General features: G+C 38.7%; 1 protein-coding gene and 1 long non-coding RNA gene across 3 annotated transcripts; one reads left to right on the forward strand and one right to left on the reverse strand.

Moving 5' to 3' along the window:
* Positions 1-1,286: 1,286 nt before the first annotated feature.
* On the reverse strand, positions 1,287-20,388 carry gas7a (growth arrest-specific 7a). The gene is made up of 10 exons (XM_034711994.1): positions 20,266-20,388; positions 15,225-15,314; positions 12,992-13,107; positions 12,662-12,736; positions 12,201-12,279; positions 10,394-10,525; positions 7,164-7,287; positions 5,716-5,795; positions 5,517-5,615; positions 1,287-4,127 (listed from the first exon to the last, which is right to left on the reverse strand). Exons 1-10 carry the CDS (start codon positions 20,386-20,388, stop codon positions 4,014-4,016), a joined length of 1,032 nt encoding a protein of 343 aa, XP_034567885.1. The 3' UTR covers positions 1,287-4,013.
* Positions 11,058-13,691, forward strand: LOC117832764. Of its 2 annotated transcripts, none has more exons than XR_004635246.1 (3): positions 11,058-11,078; positions 13,042-13,154; positions 13,592-13,691. It is a non-coding gene; the product is annotated as an uncharacterized LOC117832764 (long non-coding RNA). The 2 variants fall into 2 exon arrangements; XR_004635245.1 differs by lacking the exon at positions 11,058-11,078 and adding an exon at positions 11,112-11,160.
* Positions 20,389-20,712: the final 324 nt, after the last annotated feature.

The raw sequence follows: 20,712 nt of genomic DNA on the forward strand, positions 1-20,712 counted from the left end.
CAAAACGGCCCATACTACCTACTAATGTAGTAGGCAGTACTCAGGTTTCACATACTACTTACTACATACTGAATTTTGGCCAAATCAGTACGTACTGCTAGTATAGCAGGCTGATTCGAAAGCAGCCTCTGAGTTTGGTGAGCTGATCATCCCAGTGCAGGGTCAGGTGTGTGTGCCTGATTGCCCCTGATCTAGAGCAGGTGTGGGGAGCTTATATATACTCCTGGGCTCTAGTTCCCTGTGATGACTCATTAGCTCACCATCAGAGTTAGTGAGAGGAGCTCTTCTGTGGTATCTGCATTGTATAGTTTGCCTAAGCACCAGTAAACCTCTCTGGCAATTTTGCCCTCTCTGTTTAGGTCTATAAGAAAATGTAGTTACCCCAGTCTATTTGTCATCTTCTAAGGCATCTCTTGTAGCCATTAAGTTTTGTTAACCCTCTTGTTATGTTTGTTTCTGTGGAACGGCCATAATGTTCCTGGGCCAATTTGACCCGGGTTATATTTAATCATCCAAAAGTGTCAGAACCCCAAAAAATCCCAATACACATTTTTTTTTAATCTAATTTTTAACTCCATTAATAACCAGTTAAATCAAGATTTAGTCCATTGGTGTTCTTTAATTCTCACAGATCATGGTTCAATGAGGATAACTCACTTGTTTTTCATTAAAATTCATGTTAAAACTTTTTTAAATGTACATTGGAAAGCTCTAAATATAAAAACAATAGTTTTACATGACATAGATTTTTGTTTATCATATTTTAAATTTTTATTTTTTTATTTTTTATGAAGTGATATTGATAAATTAACATGATTCCTCTCTTATCACGTGGTGCCCAGATTTTTAAGCTGCATTTGGCTGGTTTGGAAGGCATATATTGCCTAAAATAGACTTTTAAAGGGTCAATTTGACCCGCAACATAACAGGAGGGTTAAAGGGTTTTCCTGGGTCTCTCTCATACCTTGGTTTCCAGTCAGTTGTTCTGCAGCAGTGGTTTAGTTTCTCTCATAATTGTAAGGCTTTGTTAAGGTTTTTGGAGTCTCTTTGCTTTAGTCTTCTTTATTTTGGTTTCCCCCTCTACATTTGATTGCTTGTGATTTTAGTGGTTATTCCTTTTGGAGTAACTTAAAACCCCAATGTCTGCACTTATGTCCCACAACCCCTCATCCTGACATATGCTCAGTTTTATGGCCCATTGGCTGAATTAAATCTGAAACGGGAAAACGAAATCGTTGCATTTGTCAGATTTTCAGTCAAATAAGAAAAAGACAAAATACACAACTGAAGAGTCATGTCTGTGCTTTGTTTGCAAACAAAAGTGATTTCTGTTACAATCTGTAAGTACAGAATATTACATTTTTAACTAAATACTAGCCTCTCTTACCCTTGGTTCAGATGAACCTACACATTTTAAAATACAAGAAATGGAAAAGAAATTGAAATCTTATTGATATTGTTCATAATTTTGTTTCCCAGCTAGTCTTTATGCTAAGCTAGGCTAAACAGCTGCTAGTTTCATACCAGCAGACAGACATGTGAGGTATCAAACTTCTCATCTGAATGTCATTAAGAACATCCCCAAACACTGAGCTGTGTTATTATTAATAGTTACTGGAGTTTATTTGATATGACATTACGTAATACCCATGATGCTGTTTGTCTTTAAGCTGGTTTGGGCTTGGGACATTACACTCTCTGTATCAGTGTCGTACACCTGGTTTAAATGCTCCCAGGTCTGTTCTGCAGAGGATCCAGGTAAGTCAGTGATCTGAACTGAGGCTCAGAGGTTTACCTAATGACACAGAGAGGTCACATGGTGACTGTGCTTTAAAAACACAACAGCATAAATCACAAAATATTACATTGGTGAAATCCTCTCAGTGGTTACATAATGACAGGGTGAAGTTTAATTTTAAAAGGAGATTTATTTTAGACGCTGCATTCCACAGAACACGTCTGACAGAGGTCACGTATGATCAAAACATTGTGAAAACACAGAAACATCAGATTTAAAGCACGGTATGAAAATGCTCACATCATCATCAAACTGCTGATTCTGAACATTTAATTTAAACTTATTAAACATTTAAAGCACAACACTGACACACTGATTAAACCTGCATGAAGCCTTTACAGTCTGAACGTGCTGCATCCATCCACACAACGAATAAAGACTTTCATCAACTAAACACTGTGTAATGCACTTTAGCATTATGTAAGATAAGGCAGGTAAGCAGTTTGTATTTTTCAGAGCAGGCAGCTGGATTAGGATTACCACTGAAATCTTTATTTGATTGGCTTCGTGCTTTTTTGGAAAATAAAAAAGAACGTCCGCAGAAAGGTAATAATCCAAATAATCCAGAACAGACAGAGCACAACAGAATGTAGAGACACACAGATACACACACACACACACAGACACACACACACACTGTACATGCAGTCCATCATAAAATATGTATTTATTTGTAAACCATATTTTTCATAAATTCACAGCCCTACCTTCTCTTAGTTTGAAATATGCTGACTCTCTTTTTGAGCCACATTGGGAATACACATTTTGAGATTGCCAAGATTAAAGTCTTAAATTTATTAGAATAAGCACTTCAATTTTCAAAATTAAGGACTTTTATTTATGAAAATAAAGTTGTAATCTTCGAAAAATAAAGCATGTGATTTTGTTGTGCTAAAGATTCAAGAGTATTCAATGATTAATGAAACCTATACTCAACATACAGTAACTCACCAAGATCATCATTTGAGTTCCCCTTCAAAATAACATGCAGGCTAACGTAACTTAAAATTACGAGATTTTTTTTCTTATATTTACGAGTTTACCGTAAATTGACTTCTTCTGCTGCAAATCTGTTACTTGATCTCTGAAATGTATTACTCCATTTGCATAAATTAAGTACTTTATTTTGGTAAATGTGTGACTTGATTCTCATAAATTACCGACTTTAATCTCATAAACTTGTGACTTTATTCTTGTAAATTCAAAACTTTAATCTCAAAAACTCATTTTCTTTTTCTTCTATAAGATGGCCCTTTCACTCGGTCACAAATATCTGTTTTTACTGCATGTGATCTTTTTTTCCCCCTCCTCCATCATAAAGATAATCTCCATACATTTACCAAAAATAAAACACAACATGGTACAGTACAAACACCTGTGGCCTCAGGTATGGGCCTTTAAACATGAAACATATGGAGCCTGTCTGTACAAATGTACACTGATCATTCCAGGTGTTTCACCGTTAGGCACTAAAAGGTGTTTCAGAGGGTTTAAACCACCTTTTTCCTCCGGACTGATCCAGAACAGACCCGGGCCTGAACCTGATCCACCGAAAGCGGGGACAGATTCACATCCAAACACTGAGAGTGTTCACGGCTGAGGTTTCTGGGTATTGACGCTGTACATGTAAAATCTCTCTTTGTGTTTTGGAGAGAGTTTGTTCTTTATTCTGTCACTGAAGCAGAATTCTTTCTACTATTTCAACAACAAACAACCATCATGGTTCACAAACTGAGCAGCTCTCCATAAACAGTTAAAGCAACAAAGTCAAACATGCATATTTCACCAAAATGAACCAGCAAAATATGAAAATATATCATATTCATTCTGAGATCAGTGTGCTTCAGAATCTGTATCTAAAATAAAAGTTTTATCAATTATCACGTCTTTTTTTGTTTGGTTTCCTCAAACTTGAAAAGTGTGGATTAAGCTCAAGATGAAAATTGAAACTACAGATCATTTAACTTTACAACAGGTAAACAGCAGAGTATGTTAGATGGCATTCAGTGAGCTAATGTTGGCAATGAAAGGGTTAATTTAGGAGGAACATGCTGGTACTTTGATCCGTTTCTGTTTTCTGGACCCAGACGGTGATGTTTGAACTTTTCCTTGAATTGTTCGGTCACAGAAGAACGTCTGAACTGTCCCTGGATCAGTGTGATCTAAAAGCTCTTTGTGTGTTTAAATACTGCCGACTGATCCCAGGTCAGTCCGTCTAAATGTCCAGATCCACGGGTCGGACCTCGCCTGTTTTATTCTCCTTCACCCACAGCTCTCTGTCTTTTCCCGGCTCCACGTTCTGCAGGAGCTGATCCACCGGCTCCACCGTCTGAAGAACAAGACCCGCAAAACAACAATGTGACTCATTATCAATCATCTTCAACTGCTCAGTCCATTTACTGTCATTTAACATCCACTAAGCAGGATTACAATGGTTCAATACTCGCTACTGCGGTTGTGTGAATGCAAGGTGTGAAATCACTGCAGCTCCAGTTACCGGTCTAAAGCAGCTCACAAGGTCTTGCCTGGTGTGTGAATTATGATTGTCGCATGACTGGTCTTTTTTAATGATCATCAAGTAGAGGACTTAAAATCACCTCCATTAGATCAAATCATCTAAATTAGGGCTCTTCCAGCGCTCTAATCCATCTGTCAGTGATTCTTTTCTTTTTAGCACACTGCACAAACCTTGAACAAAAATTTAAATCATCACCTCAATCACCTCAGTTTGGCCCAGGGGTACAAATGTGTGCCCAATGTACAGGGGCTACTGTCTTCAAAACAGACAGCATAGGTTCGATATAGGGGAGTGTCTAGTTTCTGAAGTGCTGTTTCGAAGCCGACCGCGACGGGAGCCACACTGGCAATGCTGAAGTCAACCTAACTGCTGTAGAGCTAGTGTGACGTAAAGAGGCGGGCTTTGAGCTTACTTGGCAACAGCTACAGTGTTCTCGCCTGTCAGTCAAGTCAGCTGTGCCTCTCATAATGGAACACTCGTAATCTTAATATCTTCGAAGTTACTGCGTTATAAAAAAGTTCACCCCCCATACAGTGTGTGCCGATGGTGAAATGAGCTATCCAGACTACACTCGTTTTTTGCACCAGGCTGTAAACATGTTTATTTCTGCTGTAAAGATCGTCTTTTTGAATTTGTGTGTATGTTGATTCCGGTACTTCCAGAGCCAGCTTCAAGTGGACACTCGAGGAACTGCTGTTTTTAACGGTGCCAGCCCCAAATCCTAAGCTATGATTGGCTATTTGCCTTGCCAGAGGCAGGATGTTAAAATCAACTATTCAAGTAGATTTCTCTGTATTCAAGCAAAGCACATTTTCTTTTTATTACCTTACTATTTCATTTGAATTAATCTTTTTGAGATTAAAAACAACACTACAGTTTTAATTTTTGTAAGTTATTTAGTGTATTTTCTGTTCCGTTTAAACTTAAATTTTCATGATCAAAATCCATTTTTTAAAAATCTTTTTTCAGTCTTTTTGGGGCATTAATGAAAAAAAAGTTGATTTCTGCTAAAATTATGTGAGTTAACATCATCCTTTCAAACAAAGCAACAAACAGAATGAATAGTTCAGTACTTTTTTTTTGGTACACTCCTGATAAAAAAAAACATTAGAGATAATCTTTAAGGGAACTAGAGTACTTCCTTGTTTATATGAATTTAAAGAGCAATGATAAAGACACTGAAGATGCAGTTGAACTCACGCTCTGGTTGAACATGTCTGTTTCGTGTCTCAGGGTGGTGTACTGACGTAAATGCTGCTGAATCCACTCGATCCGCTCCACCTCCAGTTTTTCCAGCTCCTACAGCACACACACAGAAGATCATGTTAACCTGAGGTCAGTCCATGAGTATTCAACATTATTAGTAATAATAAAGATGATGATGAAGATCAATAATCACCATGCTGCTGGTCACCATCTCTTCAAACCACTTGGACTGGGTCTGGTTGTACAGGTCGATGCAGCGCATCAGGTCGTCCCCTAGGCAGCATGAGGGAGAGGTCAAAGGTCAACACAGAAACAATAAAGCTCCATTCATACGTAGAGAGAAAAAAAGTGTCTTATAGAGTTAAAAACAGAATATCAACAACATTACATGAAATGACAAAAAGAGAAAATACAGCTTTAAGCTATAAAATGTTTAAAAAATCAACAGTTACATATACAATACTTCAACTGTTAAATTTAAGATAAAAAAACAAGGAAAAATAATAACACATGAAGGAATAAAAAACAGTAATGAAAACTGGTAAATGCAGATAATTCCTTCTCATTGTACCTTAATAAGTGTTTATTCATGAACATGTTCACTTATTATGATGTGTTTATTAACTGTTTTGTTTATGTATTATCATGTGTTCATTTTTAAACATATGTGAAGTTATTACCATGTTGATTTATTTATATCTGTTTATTTATTCACATGTGTATTTATTGATGAGTATGTCTGTCTTGTTCAGCGCTGTCTGTGTTGAATCTGAGGTGCTGTAACTCTGATGTCCAGCAGAGGGCACTCTGACGTCTCTGTTTAAGTAAGTTTATGTTAAAATTATACCAATAATGTGAAAATAGCAAGTACACAGTTTAATCTGAGGCGCTGAGTGATCCTGTTCGAGGCACATTATCTTTTATAATGGTTTTGTTTTTTCCCCCTGAAAGTTAAACTCTTTGTCCTCAATTTTTAACAATTCTGGGACGAACTGAAACACATCTCAAAGATTAATTGAAAATGAATTAAACTTATTTTTCAGTCTATTTCTGTTTTATTTATACGTTTTAATTATTCTCACTTCAGCTCAGCTCTTGTGTGTTTCACTTTGAGTCTGAGTGCAGATTTCTCTCCCTCTATCCCTACTATCCCTCTAAGCACAGGGGGGAGTTGATATCCTCTTACAAGCTGCAGCTCTGAACAGCGCTGGAACTCTGCCACCACTACGTCTTTGTACTTACACACTGCACCCCAAAATGACGTAATAGTGGTGTCCCATTGTGCGATTACACATGATACAGGTGCAGGAGTTCAAGAGATACGGCTTGTAAACACAGCGGGAGCGCTCCATACACACACTCAGACATGCATGTACAAGAGCACGGTTTAACCCTGCCGTCTGATGCTTCACATCGCCACCTTCTTCCCTACGTTACGCCTGTTACCTCAGAGAGAGAATCAGAGGTGGAATGACACCTCAGTGCGGAGACAGGAGATGTAACAGGGGCGTAAATATCCCGCCTTGAAATGGCAGTATGTAAGAGCCTAATGTTTGCATACAGAGCTGTGATCGGTTCTTATTAAACAGTGTGACCTATGACCCAAGACCTGCCTATGTGCAGTGACCTTTGACCCCTGACCTGCCTGTGTGGACTTCCTGCGGGCCTTCTTGATGTCCTCCTCTGTCTTGTTGCTCAGTTTGACCTCCAGCTGCTGGGTCTTCAAATCCAGATCCTTCTGCCTGTCTGCAAGGGCTTTACGAGCCTACACACACACACACACACACACACACACACACACACACACACACACACACACACACACACACACACACACACACACACACACACACACACACACACACACACACACACACACACATAGATAGAGAAACACAAAGTCAGTAATCCTCAGATTAAGTGTACCTTCATGTAATACTGTCACCTCTAATCTGTCTTTAATCCTTTTTATTCACTTTCCTCTTTTCTGTTTTGACAGGATGAAACACACACACACAGTCAGAGTGTTTCAAACTCTGACACACACACTTAGCACACACAAAGACACACACACAAAGACACACACACACACACACACACACACACACACACACACACACACACACACACAAGCTGTGTCACGGCTCAAGGGCTGCATCCTTCAAAGGATGAATTCGTAGACCGTTTGTGTCACAGCATAGGGTCGAAGGCTGTCCTATTAGGCACCTTCAAATGCGGCTGACAAATACGTCCCACTTATCTCAGACCTTGGAGGAGACTTTAGTGCATCCTTCATGGCCCAACATATCCCATAATTCTTTGCACGCCAGATTAAATGAGATGGTGGACTCTCAAGCAGCTGAATAAATCACTGTTAAGTATGAGTGTTTAGTATTTAGCTCAGTGGAACTGCTAATGTTAAAAAAGACAGATGCCTTGAAATTGCCTTGAGAAAAGTGGTGATGGTGGTTAAGTGACATGATTCTAGTCATATTAGCCAGTATGACAGCAAGCTACATGGTGATGGGCAACATAGGTGACATGCTATGTCACGCATATGTGAGAGTGAAGACAGCTGATGATGCAAACAGGAAACCTTATATAGCAGGGGTTCCCAAAGTGTGGGTCGGGACCACCTGAGGGGTCGCAGGACACCAATAAAGGGTCGCGAGATGTCTTCAAGATTTTCTGATTTTTTCTAAGTGATCTAAATTTGCTTATTTTACCCATTATTGTAGAAACATTGATACAAATTGTAGTTACATTTTAAATAAAATCCTGCAAATAAGTACATAAGATATAAGATAAGATATACTTTATTTGTCCCCCGTTGGGGGAAATTTCTATTGTTACAGCAGCTTACAACACTGGACAGGGGAATACAACAATGTACTAACATAGTATATACATACATTTCATTAGTTTTGTGCCTTTCTTTGTTGCCAGATGACTCCTAAAGTTAGGATTGGGGTTATCTAACAGTTGATTATGTAGGCAAAGTAATTTTGAAGTTGAAGTAAATGAAGTATGAAGCAACATTTAATTACTTCAAGGGGCAGTAGGGGTCACAAGTCTTTGGCACCTATATTTTGGGGATCGCGGGCTGAAAAGTTTGGAAACCCCTGCTCTATAGACAAAACCGTTTCACTTCAGCCTGAGGGTTCTACGCAGGCTGCAAAGGATACTACACAGCTACAGTCACAGTATGAGGGGCTTTATAAGGTTTAAACACACACACACACACACACACACACACACACACACACACACACACACACACACACACACACACACACACACACACACACACACACACACACATGTAAACAAACACACACACACACACACACAACATCCAGAAAGCATGGAAGATGGACCAATAGAAAAACCCATTTTTACAGACTAGCTTTTATGTGACTTTATCTTTCTAACCGCTTTTACTTCTATTTTATTATCAATTTTAGTTTTTATCCAACTAATTCATTGTCTTAATTTTTATTAGATTATTCTATTTGATTGTTTTGATTTATTATTATTATTTTCCTTTTATTATTTTATTAATGTTCCTAATTCATCCGTTGCACCTTTTCTAATTTTCCTGATGTGATGTCGTCCTTTACTCTGGAAACCTCTTTTATTGCCTTTTTAATGCTTTTATTTACTTCTCCATTTTTATTTATTTATTTATTTTTACCTCTAAACAAGGATTTACTGGCCCATTGTCACACCACTCCATACTGTTTAATTGACGTGCATACCCTTTAACCTCCTGTGTTGCATTTTGTTTTGCATTGATCACATTTTCTCCTCCGTCTGTCAATTTGTTTACTCTGCTATTGAACTACGCTTTGTTTGTCAAAGCACTTTGTAAACATTTGTTTTTAAAGGTGCTATATAAATGAAGCTATTATTATTATTATTATTATTATTATTATTATTATTATTATCATTATTATTACTATTATTATTATATTATTAATAATCTTTGATGTTAAAAGGTGAAGCCAATGTGTGAAGTGCAGATAACTGCAGTTCCTCCAGTGTCCACTAGAGGCTGTCTCCAAAAGCCAAGGAATCCGCAATAACATCAGCATTAAAACATCATTTTTCACGGCATGAAACAAAAAGTGGCGTGGGGTGATTTTTTTTTTTTATAGCTCATTTGTTGTACAAGTTTTGCATAATCAGACATATTTAGGGTCGTGGCTGTCTTGACTGACAGGCAGGTGTGTTGTAGCTACTTGTGAAGACGCTAAAAGCTAGCCTCAGCTTTAACTCCATGCTTTTTTCTTTAGGTTGAACAAAACTTAGGTTGAGTCAGCATTTCAGTTGTTGGACACCTTCAGAAACGAGACAGTCTGTTACGTCTGAGGTATGTGTGTGACCATCTAAATCAGAGAATCTGTGTTTCAAGATTATTTACAGGCTCAAGTATAAATGTGCCTGTGTTTAAATTAAAAATCTCCACAGACAGTTTATGATCAAACTTAACATAGTGAAGAAGTTTCAATAAAGATTAAAATGAAGAGGGGTTTATTTTAGGCTGACGGAGACAATGATGAATCAACAGACAGATCAAAATATTCTCACTTCTATTTTTAATTTATCCCCTCTGTGTGTCGTTTATGTGTGTGTGTGTGTGTGTGTGTGTGTGTGTGTGTGTGTGTGTGTGTGTGTGTGTGTGTGTGTGTGATATTTACACTGATGTGTCAGTCTATAACTACAGATCCTCTTTTTAGAAACAGTCTGATGTTTAAAACCTTAAACAGATTTGAATTATTCCTGTCCTGTAAAAGGACATACTAACCTCTGGGATTACGATGATAATCTGTGGGATTATAATCTGATATTTGGTATTTCAGACAGAGTACCTTTTCCACACCTGCGTAGCGGCTGGTCAGCTGCTTCCTGAGGTCGGTGAGTTGATGTTCGTACTTCTTCAGGTCTTTTTTGAAGTGGTCTCCTCTGAACGTCAGTAGAGGTTTCTCCACCTCAGAGTGCAGCTAGGGTCAGATTATTTCAGAGTGTTAATAATCTGTATTAATGAAAACATTCACAGAGATTTGTTTGTGTAATGAATACAAGTGAATAATGAAATGTTTCTATCGTTCACTTTTACAGAGACTTTGTTGTTTCAAACGTGATTGAGTCAGAGCAGAAAAAGTTTGTCCTCCTCATGTCTCTGCTGCCCTCTAGTGGAGGAAGCCTTCAGGTGAACACAGGTAACTCACCTGTGACCACATTATATCATCTAAATATTTCTTACTGTTTATAACATTACAATCTTTTTTCATACAGCTGAACTCTGTCAGAGTTCATTTGTGATCCATGTCTCTTGTTGTTTTTTGTCTTCTGTTTTAGTCTAGTCTCCTGTGTTTCCTGTTTTATTTTGTAGTTCTTGATCCCTGTGTTTCCAGTTGAATTTGACTTCCTGCTCTTATGTGTTTCCCTCGTTAATGAACCTGATTAGTATCACCTGTGTCCTGTGTTCCACACCTGTGTTAATTACTCTGTGTAATTAGTCCCTGTGTTTCCCCTGTCCTGAGTTGGATCATTGTACGTCTCTCCTGTGTTCCCTTTGTATATATTTTCTTGTGTTCCCTGTGTTTTATTTGGATTTAATTCTTGGACGTTTTTAGTAAGTTTTGTTACCTTTTGTTTTGTTTAATTCAAACCTTTTGTTTTAAACCTGCAGTTTGGTCCTCCTTCCATTGTTTTTACCCAATGGGACTCTATGGTTTTTATTCATTGTTTATTTCTGTTTAATTGTCACAAGTTTACGAAATATTAACCTTGTTTGATGATTTGACATTTCAAATGACAAATAAAGAAATTGAATTATTTTTGGACTCAAAATCTGACCCTGAAAGTTTGGAAAGGCACACTAAATCACCAGCTCATAGAACAAATAAGCATAAGATTTATTAAGCCCTTATAAGAAGATTCACCAACTGGTGATGTCACAATGTGACCCAGTCTCATGTGGATTGTGGCTGTTTTCGAAATGGCCTGCTACATACTACTTACTAATCTAGTAGGCAGTAGGTATTGCCTACTACATACTGGGTTTGAATTTAGTATGTAGTATGGCTGTTCTGTTGGATCTGTGTTGCAGTATGCTGGGCCAGACGTCACTGCATTTCCGGTTTTGGAAAGTGGAAGTGAGCTACGCCTAAGCCGATAGAGAAACTGCTTCTTTAGCATCCACTTATGATTTAAAAAGTTAAGAAGTGGTTTATATGTAATTAAATAACTTTCACATTACCCAAAAACGGATTTCCTCCCGTCAAAAAAAGAAGGAAAAAGAAAGAATTGTGGGAAACAGTACGTGAGGCAGACTGGTCCGATGCATACTGTGAAATTTCCCCGAATCAGTAGACATCCGGGGAGTTTTGGCTCACTGCAGGTTTTGCTATTGTTCACATACTGCAGGCTCCATACTGAATTTTGACCAAATCAGTACGTACTGCTAGTATAGTAGGTGGTTTTGAAAACAGCCCTTGTTTAGTTCTCATGTGACAAGCTGTGGTCTCAACCTGAGATTACTTCAACACACGTCTACCTATTTGAAACTTTGTCCATGTTTAGTATTGACATCCAATATATACATTTAAATAGTTATAGATAATGATTCTTGTTGACAACAAACTTTTTTACATTTATTCAGGTATGTTTTACCTTGTTGGAGAACTTGAGATGAACCTCAGCTTCATCATGAAGACTCTTCTTCAGCTGCGTCCACGCTTCCCCCAGAGTCCTGAAAACAGATTCATCACACTGATTATTCTATCATCTTTGATACTTTACAAAGCTACAGGGGGCTGTAATGTGAGGGGGATGTTTGTACAGTTTGATTATGATTTTATCAGTTAAATAAATGATTGTAAAAATATTCAATATTCACTTTATTTTCTCTGACATGGCTCCTTTAAATATTAAATGTTTGTTAGATTTTTTCAAATCTGTAGAGAAATAGACTTGTTTCTCCATCTGACACTTTTCTTTGTTTGCTTTTCATATTTCTGTGACAGCCTTTGATTCAAGCTTCACAAAGCATCATGGGAAATAATCTATTTTCAAACTCCTTCCTTTGTTCACAGTTTTTATTAAAATAAGACTTGTTATGCAGTTTTACTCACCCCTCCTCCTGAGCTGCCAGAGGGCTCAGAGACAGCTTCGACAGGTTTTTGGCGTACTCTTCTTCGATCTTTATCCTGAATCAAAGACAAGATGAGGGTAAAAAAAACTAAAACTTGGGCAGACAGAATCATCAGATGAAGGAAGCTGCTTTAATGAAGAGGAGGAATGAGCTTTAAGTTATAAGTTAGGAGTGAAAGAATACAAATGTAAACATGATATCAGAACTTAAAAAGAAAGTAAAGTTTCCAATAATCACAGAGGATGAAGTAAACTCTAGATGTAACCAGGAGAATAGTTGCCGCGTGACTTTCTCTATGTGGTTCCTTTACCTCTCATGGATGAACTCAGACATCTCCTTCTGCATCTGTTTCCCCTTCAGCTGCTTCTGAACCAGAACCTCGAAGCCCACCACCGACGTCGTCCCCTGAGGGTCCTTCTTGTCCGTCTGATGAAGAGAAGGATTACATCACTCAGATGATACTAAATCAACAGGTAGCTTACAGACAGAGTCACTGATTTATATCTGAAAAAGACTCCTTATTGAATCACCGCCACCAACAAACGAACAGAAGACTTTCTAAGGAATGTTAACTTATGTTTTATTGGGATCAGTCTGATCATTTTAGAGATGTTCCAGTCTGCATTACAGACTTTAAGATTATAGACTCATTTTAAGGCAGAAATTTTGGTTTAGCCCTCTGGTTTCAAAATAGAACCTATGTGGAAGAGCTTTAAACCTTCTCTCTGTTTAATGTCCAGCTGGGTGAGACTCCACTGGTTGTAAAAAGCACTCTGATTGCATAGAAGTCTATGAGAAAATAGCCTTCTCAGTTCATTCATTCCCTCAGTAAACATTCTCCTAATGCGTTTATTGTCTCAATCTCAAGTTGGAAGTCTTCTTTAACCCTCCTGTTATGTTTGTTTCTTAGGGACAGCTCCTGTTCCTGGGCCAACTTGACACGAGGCATATTTAATGATCCAAAAGTGTCTGAACCAAAAAAAATCCCAATAAAGATTTTTTAAATTTCATTATTAACTCCATTACTAACCATTTAAATCAATATATAGTGCAACGTTGTTCTTTAATTCTCACAGATGTGCAATGCAAATGTGTGAAATGAGCCATTTTCATTGTATATGTTGTTTATGCTGATTAAGCCAAGCAGAAGAAGTTTCATAGTGAAATAATACTTTTAAAAATTATTATTTCTATTTTTGAACTTTAAAATGGGTCAATTTGACCCACAACAGGAGGGAGCAGCTTGGTGTTCATCTGATAAATTATGGTCCCATTAAAGTCAAAGGGACCATAAAGCAGGGGAGGATTTAGGGCGGGGCTATCTCTAAAGACATGTCACCATTTTGGTGATCTGGCTACCATGGATAAAGATCTGACAATATGTATCCATGCTCTCATACAGATATGGTCATGTCCGACTCCAGAACTCACTTTAAGATGTCCACATTAAACTGGTGGATTTAATTAATTTGTCCAGTAGGCAACATCCATCACTTAGAAACAGACCTGTTTATACCTGCATGTTGGGGGACCAATCACAAGTGGGCAGCATTTCAGAATAAGCATTCACAATTTTGATTTATTGTTATGGTTTATTTGATATAGACAATGCAAATTACAAAGTCCAACTTCTGCCTGTTATATACAAGCTGTGTTTTCGCATATGGAGATCAAAGCTGTTGCTAGTTTCCAACTCCTGTCCTTCATTAGGCTTTAAATAAGTTAAGAGGAAAAAGCAAGAAATCAAGATTACGAAAAATAACTTGTATAAAATAATAATTGTGGTAATATAAAAAGAAGATAGATCATTATAGAATAGTGAAAATCATCACTTCTTTTATCACATATATCATTATTATGACATTTTAGTATAATTGCTGCTGTGTCACTGACAACATGAGGACACATGGACCATGCATTATAGAAGGCTATGCAGCAAAATACATGGCAGATTGCGTCCCATATGGACCCATGTCCCTCTTCAACACAATTGTTCCATATTAAAAGATTCAACGCCTCGCCTCGTCTCTCAATAAGAAATATGTGGACATTAAAAATCCTGTATCTCTGTGCATGCATGCCTCTAGTGCATAGTGTACCTCTACACACGTCAAAATGTCATGACAAATCTGAAAATACAGATTATCACGAGACACAGCAGAGAAATATTAAATTAATACGAGAATAAGGTCTGTTTCTCTACATGACCATTGCCGTGGATACAGGAAGAGTGGGCGGTCCTTAATGTTGCCAAGAATACACTGCCAGACCAATGTGGACCAATGCATCCCTGGCCACTTCCATATGTGGCCTGAGTCATTGGATCTCCATTCATCCATTCGTCCTCGGGCACATTGAGGTTTGCGTTTACAGCTGTAGTTAAAGCTGTCCACTTGTGATCCGATCACCCAGGACAGATGTTAACCCCAGGTGTACACAGGGCCTATGATGAGGACCAAAGTGTTGGGCTAGCTAAGATGTTGTAGTACAGTTTAACATGGTTCTGCTTGTGTTTGGAATAAGAGTTGAAAGCCAGAACTGACCCAGAAATAGTCACAGTAACTCCATTCGTTAGGTTTCAGCAGAGGCTGCTCCGGACCCTCACCAGGAAGAGGAAACGTCACCCCGTTTATCTGTGGACAGCAAGGATAGACAGGGAGTAAGAGAGATAGAGAGATAGAGAGATAGAGAGATAGATAGAGAGAGAGAGAGAGAGAGAGAGAGAGAGAGAGAGAGAGATAGAGAGAGAGAGAAAGAAAGAAAGAAAGAAAGAAAGAAAGAGAGGGTTTTGTTTTTCTCACATTACACGCATACAGACAAACACACTTCATAGTCATAAGAACATGTGTTCACTCAGTCTGATTCCACAGAGACTTCACTTTCTCTCAGGCTGTTATTATGTAATATCACCATCTGTGTCATCACACTCACACACACACCAAAGCTGCACGGATGAATACTTTTCATATTTTAGTAGTTTACTATCAAAAAAGAAAAAGACAATAAAAACAGTTTGATATTTTTTCTCAGAACAGATCAAGTCTTTCCTTTATCTGTAGTATCTTTTAACCTGTTTTTGTAAAGGTTTTTTTAGAGTCATCAAGGCTGAATCACAATGCAAACACGTCCCCAAAACAGGGGTACCTCCAGTGTCCACTAGAGGCTGTCTCTAACAGTGAGTACATCCCCATAGATCCCAATGTTAAAATGTTCCACTACTTTACAGCAGTAAAACATGTTACTATCCTGTACAAAAAGCAGGTGTGGCTGATAGTGTCTCACCTCAGATGGAGAGTAATGAGCAACATCTTGTTTAAGTTTACAAGCTTAGATTTAGCTAATTCCTCCCTTTTTCCCAGCTCAACCCATAAATCAAAAATTGGTAGCTTCTGGTTCCAAATAAACATGAAATCAAGACTATATCTGTTGGACGTTTAAAGATCATCTCAACAGGATTCTTCAACTAATACAGACAATTTTGGAATAAAGTTACCTGTGCAGGTGTTCTGAAGGGATACATGTCTGTGAAGAATCACAGCACTGGATAGAGAAAATCATCAAAATAATCTAACTAAAGTTTGGTTCTTCAAGCACACCTCTTATTCTGGTCAATGTACCTGATTGTCTTACCTTTCCCCTCTTTCTAATACAATACTTACTAAACCTTCTTCATTCCACAAGTAGACATTCATTTAGAGCTGCTCTGTCATGTCTCGTCGTTAATGTTAAGTTGCACCTTTTATTTTAGTCTTGTCTTGCATGTTTGTGATGTCCACTGTTATTTTGTAGTCACGTCTCTCCTCTCGTTTCAGGCAACTTCACTCCCTGCCCTGGTGTTTCCCCACTGTGGTGATTGTCATCCCCGCCCCTCATTGTTTCCACCTGTGTCCCATTACCTCATGTATACTAGTCTGCGTCTCCCTTTGTCTTGCGCAAGATTGTCGTGTCTTGAACGGTTGTAGTCCACGTTGTCAAGTCTTTCCGTCTAGGTCAGTGATATTAGTCCTTAGAGGTTTTCCAGCGCTGCCGTGTTTTCATTTCTGTCTTTAGAGTTTTCTAGTGATTGCTGTGATTTTTCGTTTGTACTTTGTTTAAATTACTCTAATAAACAGCCTTTTTTTGGTTACTGAGTCGTGCGTTTGGGTCTTTGTTCCGGTTCCTGTCATACTCAACACAAATCATCTCAATCAACATCATCTTCATCCTTACTCTTAGACCTATTGTCCTCATCAAAATACTCATCATCCCTTTTATTATCACATCATCTCTATCCTCATCCTCATCACATTTTACACTCACCATCATGCTTATTCAACATCCTCATCCTCTATTTCAATATCTTCATCATTTTTTTTATTATCATTATCATCCTCATCTTTGTCCTGTTCATAATCATCAATTTTATACTCATCCTCATAATCACACCTATTCTCACCCTTATCCTCCTTCTCATTATCATCTTTATCATCATCTTCACTTTATTTTTAAATTCCTACACTTATTATTATATCCCTATTCTCATCCTCATCCTTATTCCCATCCTTCTCATTATCATCTTTATTGCATCATCTTTTTTTTTCATCATTCCAATTCTCACCCCCATACTTAATGTCTTTCTCAAAATCATCATTATCATCATTATGAGGATTTTCTGTATCATCACCATCTCTAATTTCATCATCATCGTGCTTCTTTTTCCATCATCATCGCAATTATCCTCATTCTCTATTTCTCAACCTTCTCAAAATCATCATCATCATCATCATCATCATCATCATCATCATCGTCATCACATCATCATCATCATCATCATCATCATCATCATCATCATCATCATCATCATCATCATCATTTTTATTGTCTCCATCCTCGACCTCATCAAAGCAACCACCTTCCCTTTCGTCATTCCTGTCCTTCATATAACAACCCTTTATCGTCATTATCATAGCTACAATAATCATCATTATATCATCATTATCACATTTATCATAACCCTCTTCCTTGACATTGTCTTCACTTTCCCATTATCATCTCTATCATCATCATCATCATCATCATCATCATCATCATCATCATCATCATCATCATCATCATCATCATCTTTGTCGTTATCAGAACCATCCTCCTCTTCATCTTTCTCTTCCTTCTCATAACCATAAACCTGCTCATCATCTTCATCATCATTGTTGTCTCCGTCATAAATCTGATCCTTATCATCCTCAATGTAATCACTGTCTACTCATTCTTATCCTTTTCACACTCAGAAGTTTTTCATCCCCTTCATCATCACCATCATTCTCATCAGCCACTTCCTCATACTCTCAATCATCATCATTCTCATTCTTGTCATAGCCCTCAATTTAATCATCGACCCTGTCAATCTCATCATATCATCCTTATTAGAACACTTAAATGCACACTATTAAATATCTTAAACCTCATCAAATAAAACGTCTCACATACAATCGGACATCTTCATCCCCATTTACTGCAGGAGCTCTCACTTAAAACACATCTATTAACACACAAACACACAAAACAAATACATCGTCCCACAAACACACACAGAAACATAATGAGTAATGAGTAACTCTGTTATATAATCACAAACTTTTAAACACACTTATGTGGATTCACTAAAAAACACACACATGAACATGAGATCCCTGCAGTGATTTATGTGAACTCTCTATATGTTAATTTTTCTCTCTCTCAGTTCAATGATCATCATGGACACTAGAAAAACCATAACGCCGCTGTCTGTGCGCACACACTCACACGTAGTGAAACACATTGCATTTAGCTTGTGCCAGGATGTGGACACACTTTTGATGATTCTGTGCGATTCTTTTCATCTTTCAAGTTTCAGTTCAAATAAAAACAAACAGAAAACAGAGAGGATTTGATTCAATGGAACATTTTGTTCTTTCTTTTGTTCAACATTCAGAACAATCGGAGCTCTGATTCAGGCTGCATATCAGTCATTTCTGTTTGTTTATTTATTTACTTAAAAAAAATAAACACAGTTGAAACAAAAAGATGGAAAATGTAAAGTGAGTTAAGATGTTTCTGATGTGTCTGATGTTTATGAGTTGCATGTTTCAGCAGACTGTAGGATTTTCTGCTGCTGTTGCTAAGCAGCAAATTATTTTACACACACATGCACATGCAAATGTACACACATGCACACAAACACACACACACGCACACACACACACACACACACACACACACACACACACACACACACACACACACACACACACACGCACACAACACCCCCAAACAGCCTCCACGTCTGACAAGCAGCAACAAGTCAAAAGGGAATCCATATTTCATGTTGTTTAACATTATTACAGGAAATCAACACACATTAATAATAAAACACTTTGAAGCAGCAGGTGTGAGTGAAGGTGAGAACAAGGTCACCGTCATGTGACTGTGAGAAGGTCATGTGACCCTGTGATGGTCCATCTCAACAGAGGTGGGTGTCTCCATGACGACTGTGCAGGTTGTGTAACATGCAGAGAACAAAAAAAAAAAAGAAACACCTGAGAGGACTGACTTCATGTTTGTGTTCCAGGTTTCATCACCTAAGTGTTTGCTGTGGAGGTTCATTTCCTGTTAGTTTTTCAGAATAAAAGCCTCTCTGTGATTCTGTTGATTGGAGCCGATTGAGAAAATGAAACAGGTTTCATACCTGAGACAGAAACACAACGAGCTGACCATCACTGTGAGCAATAAATTCTGTTTTTTTCTCTCATTGTGTTTTCAGTGAACGCTCCCCCCCTCCTCCCCCCTCCTCCCCCCCTCCTCCTCCCCTCATTGATCTGTGCTATAGCAGTCGTCACCATGGAAACTGGACCTGCTGCATCCTCACCGCTCCGCTGCTGGGGGGGGGGTTAGACCACAAAAACCTGACCGTTCCCCATCACACACAAACACACACATAAACACACACACACAGGCCAGTCTCACGCCCCCTTCATCATCATCATCTTCTTATTCTTCGTCTTCATCACAGATTACATAACTACATCCTCTGTCTGTGTATTAAGATGAAGATGAAGATATATTTCCTACGCTTCATCACATTGAGACACAACTCCGAACTAAAGGCACAAAGTGTTCGATTCCCAAAGAGCCCGTTATGACCCGCTCTGCCCCCACGGCTTGCTGTGGCACTGAGAGGAAGAGGAAGGAAAAGGAAGAGGAGGAAGAACAAACACTGTGTCGAAAACAAGACAGACACACACACACACACACACACACACACACACACACACACACACACACACACACACACACACACACACACACACACACACACACACACACACACAGCCCAGAATGCATTGGGACTGAATAGAGCAGAGACAAGAACTTCTGAAGAGGAGACATATAGAGGAAGAGGAGGATGAAGGTCCTAATTGTTATATAGAAGAAGAAGATGATGGAAATGAAGAAGAGAATGAAGATGAAAGGGGTGTCTTTAGGATGAAAGGGATGATGGAGCCCCTGGTTAAACAACAGATAAAAGATGATGAAGATGATGGAGCTGATGAAGGTGGTGCATGTACTCACAGTGGTTTTGGTCTCCTTCACCTCGTTGGTGGTCCTCTTGCCCGGGGAGGAGGGGGGCTGGGGGGCAAGACATGACGGGTCGTCAAAACTCTCCTCTGTGTCAAAACTGGCCTCCATCTTCATCATCCTCTTCCTCCTCCTGCTGCTTCCTCTCTCCTCCTCCTCTCCTCTGCACTGAGCCTCGCTTTCCCCTCCTCCTCCTCCTCCTCTCTCTCTCTCTCTTGCACCCTCTCTCTCTCTCTCTGTGCAGCGAGCGGAGAGGAGTCGTGTGCAGGGGGAAGGAGGGGGGAGGAGGGTGAGGAAGAGGAGGGTGTGTGTGTGTGGGTGTGATGAAGAGTATCCTCGGGTGAAGCTGCTGTCAGAGGAGTTTTTCAGGATGCTGCCTGTGAGGAGATCTGCATCCTCACCTTCCTCAACCCCATCCCCCCCATCCTCACCCTATGGTGT

The sequence above is a fragment of the Notolabrus celidotus genome, chromosome 20, assembly GCF_009762535.1.
Source record: "Notolabrus celidotus isolate fNotCel1 chromosome 20, fNotCel1.pri, whole genome shotgun sequence".
Taxonomy (NCBI): Eukaryota; Metazoa; Chordata; class Actinopteri; order Labriformes; family Labridae; genus Notolabrus; species Notolabrus celidotus.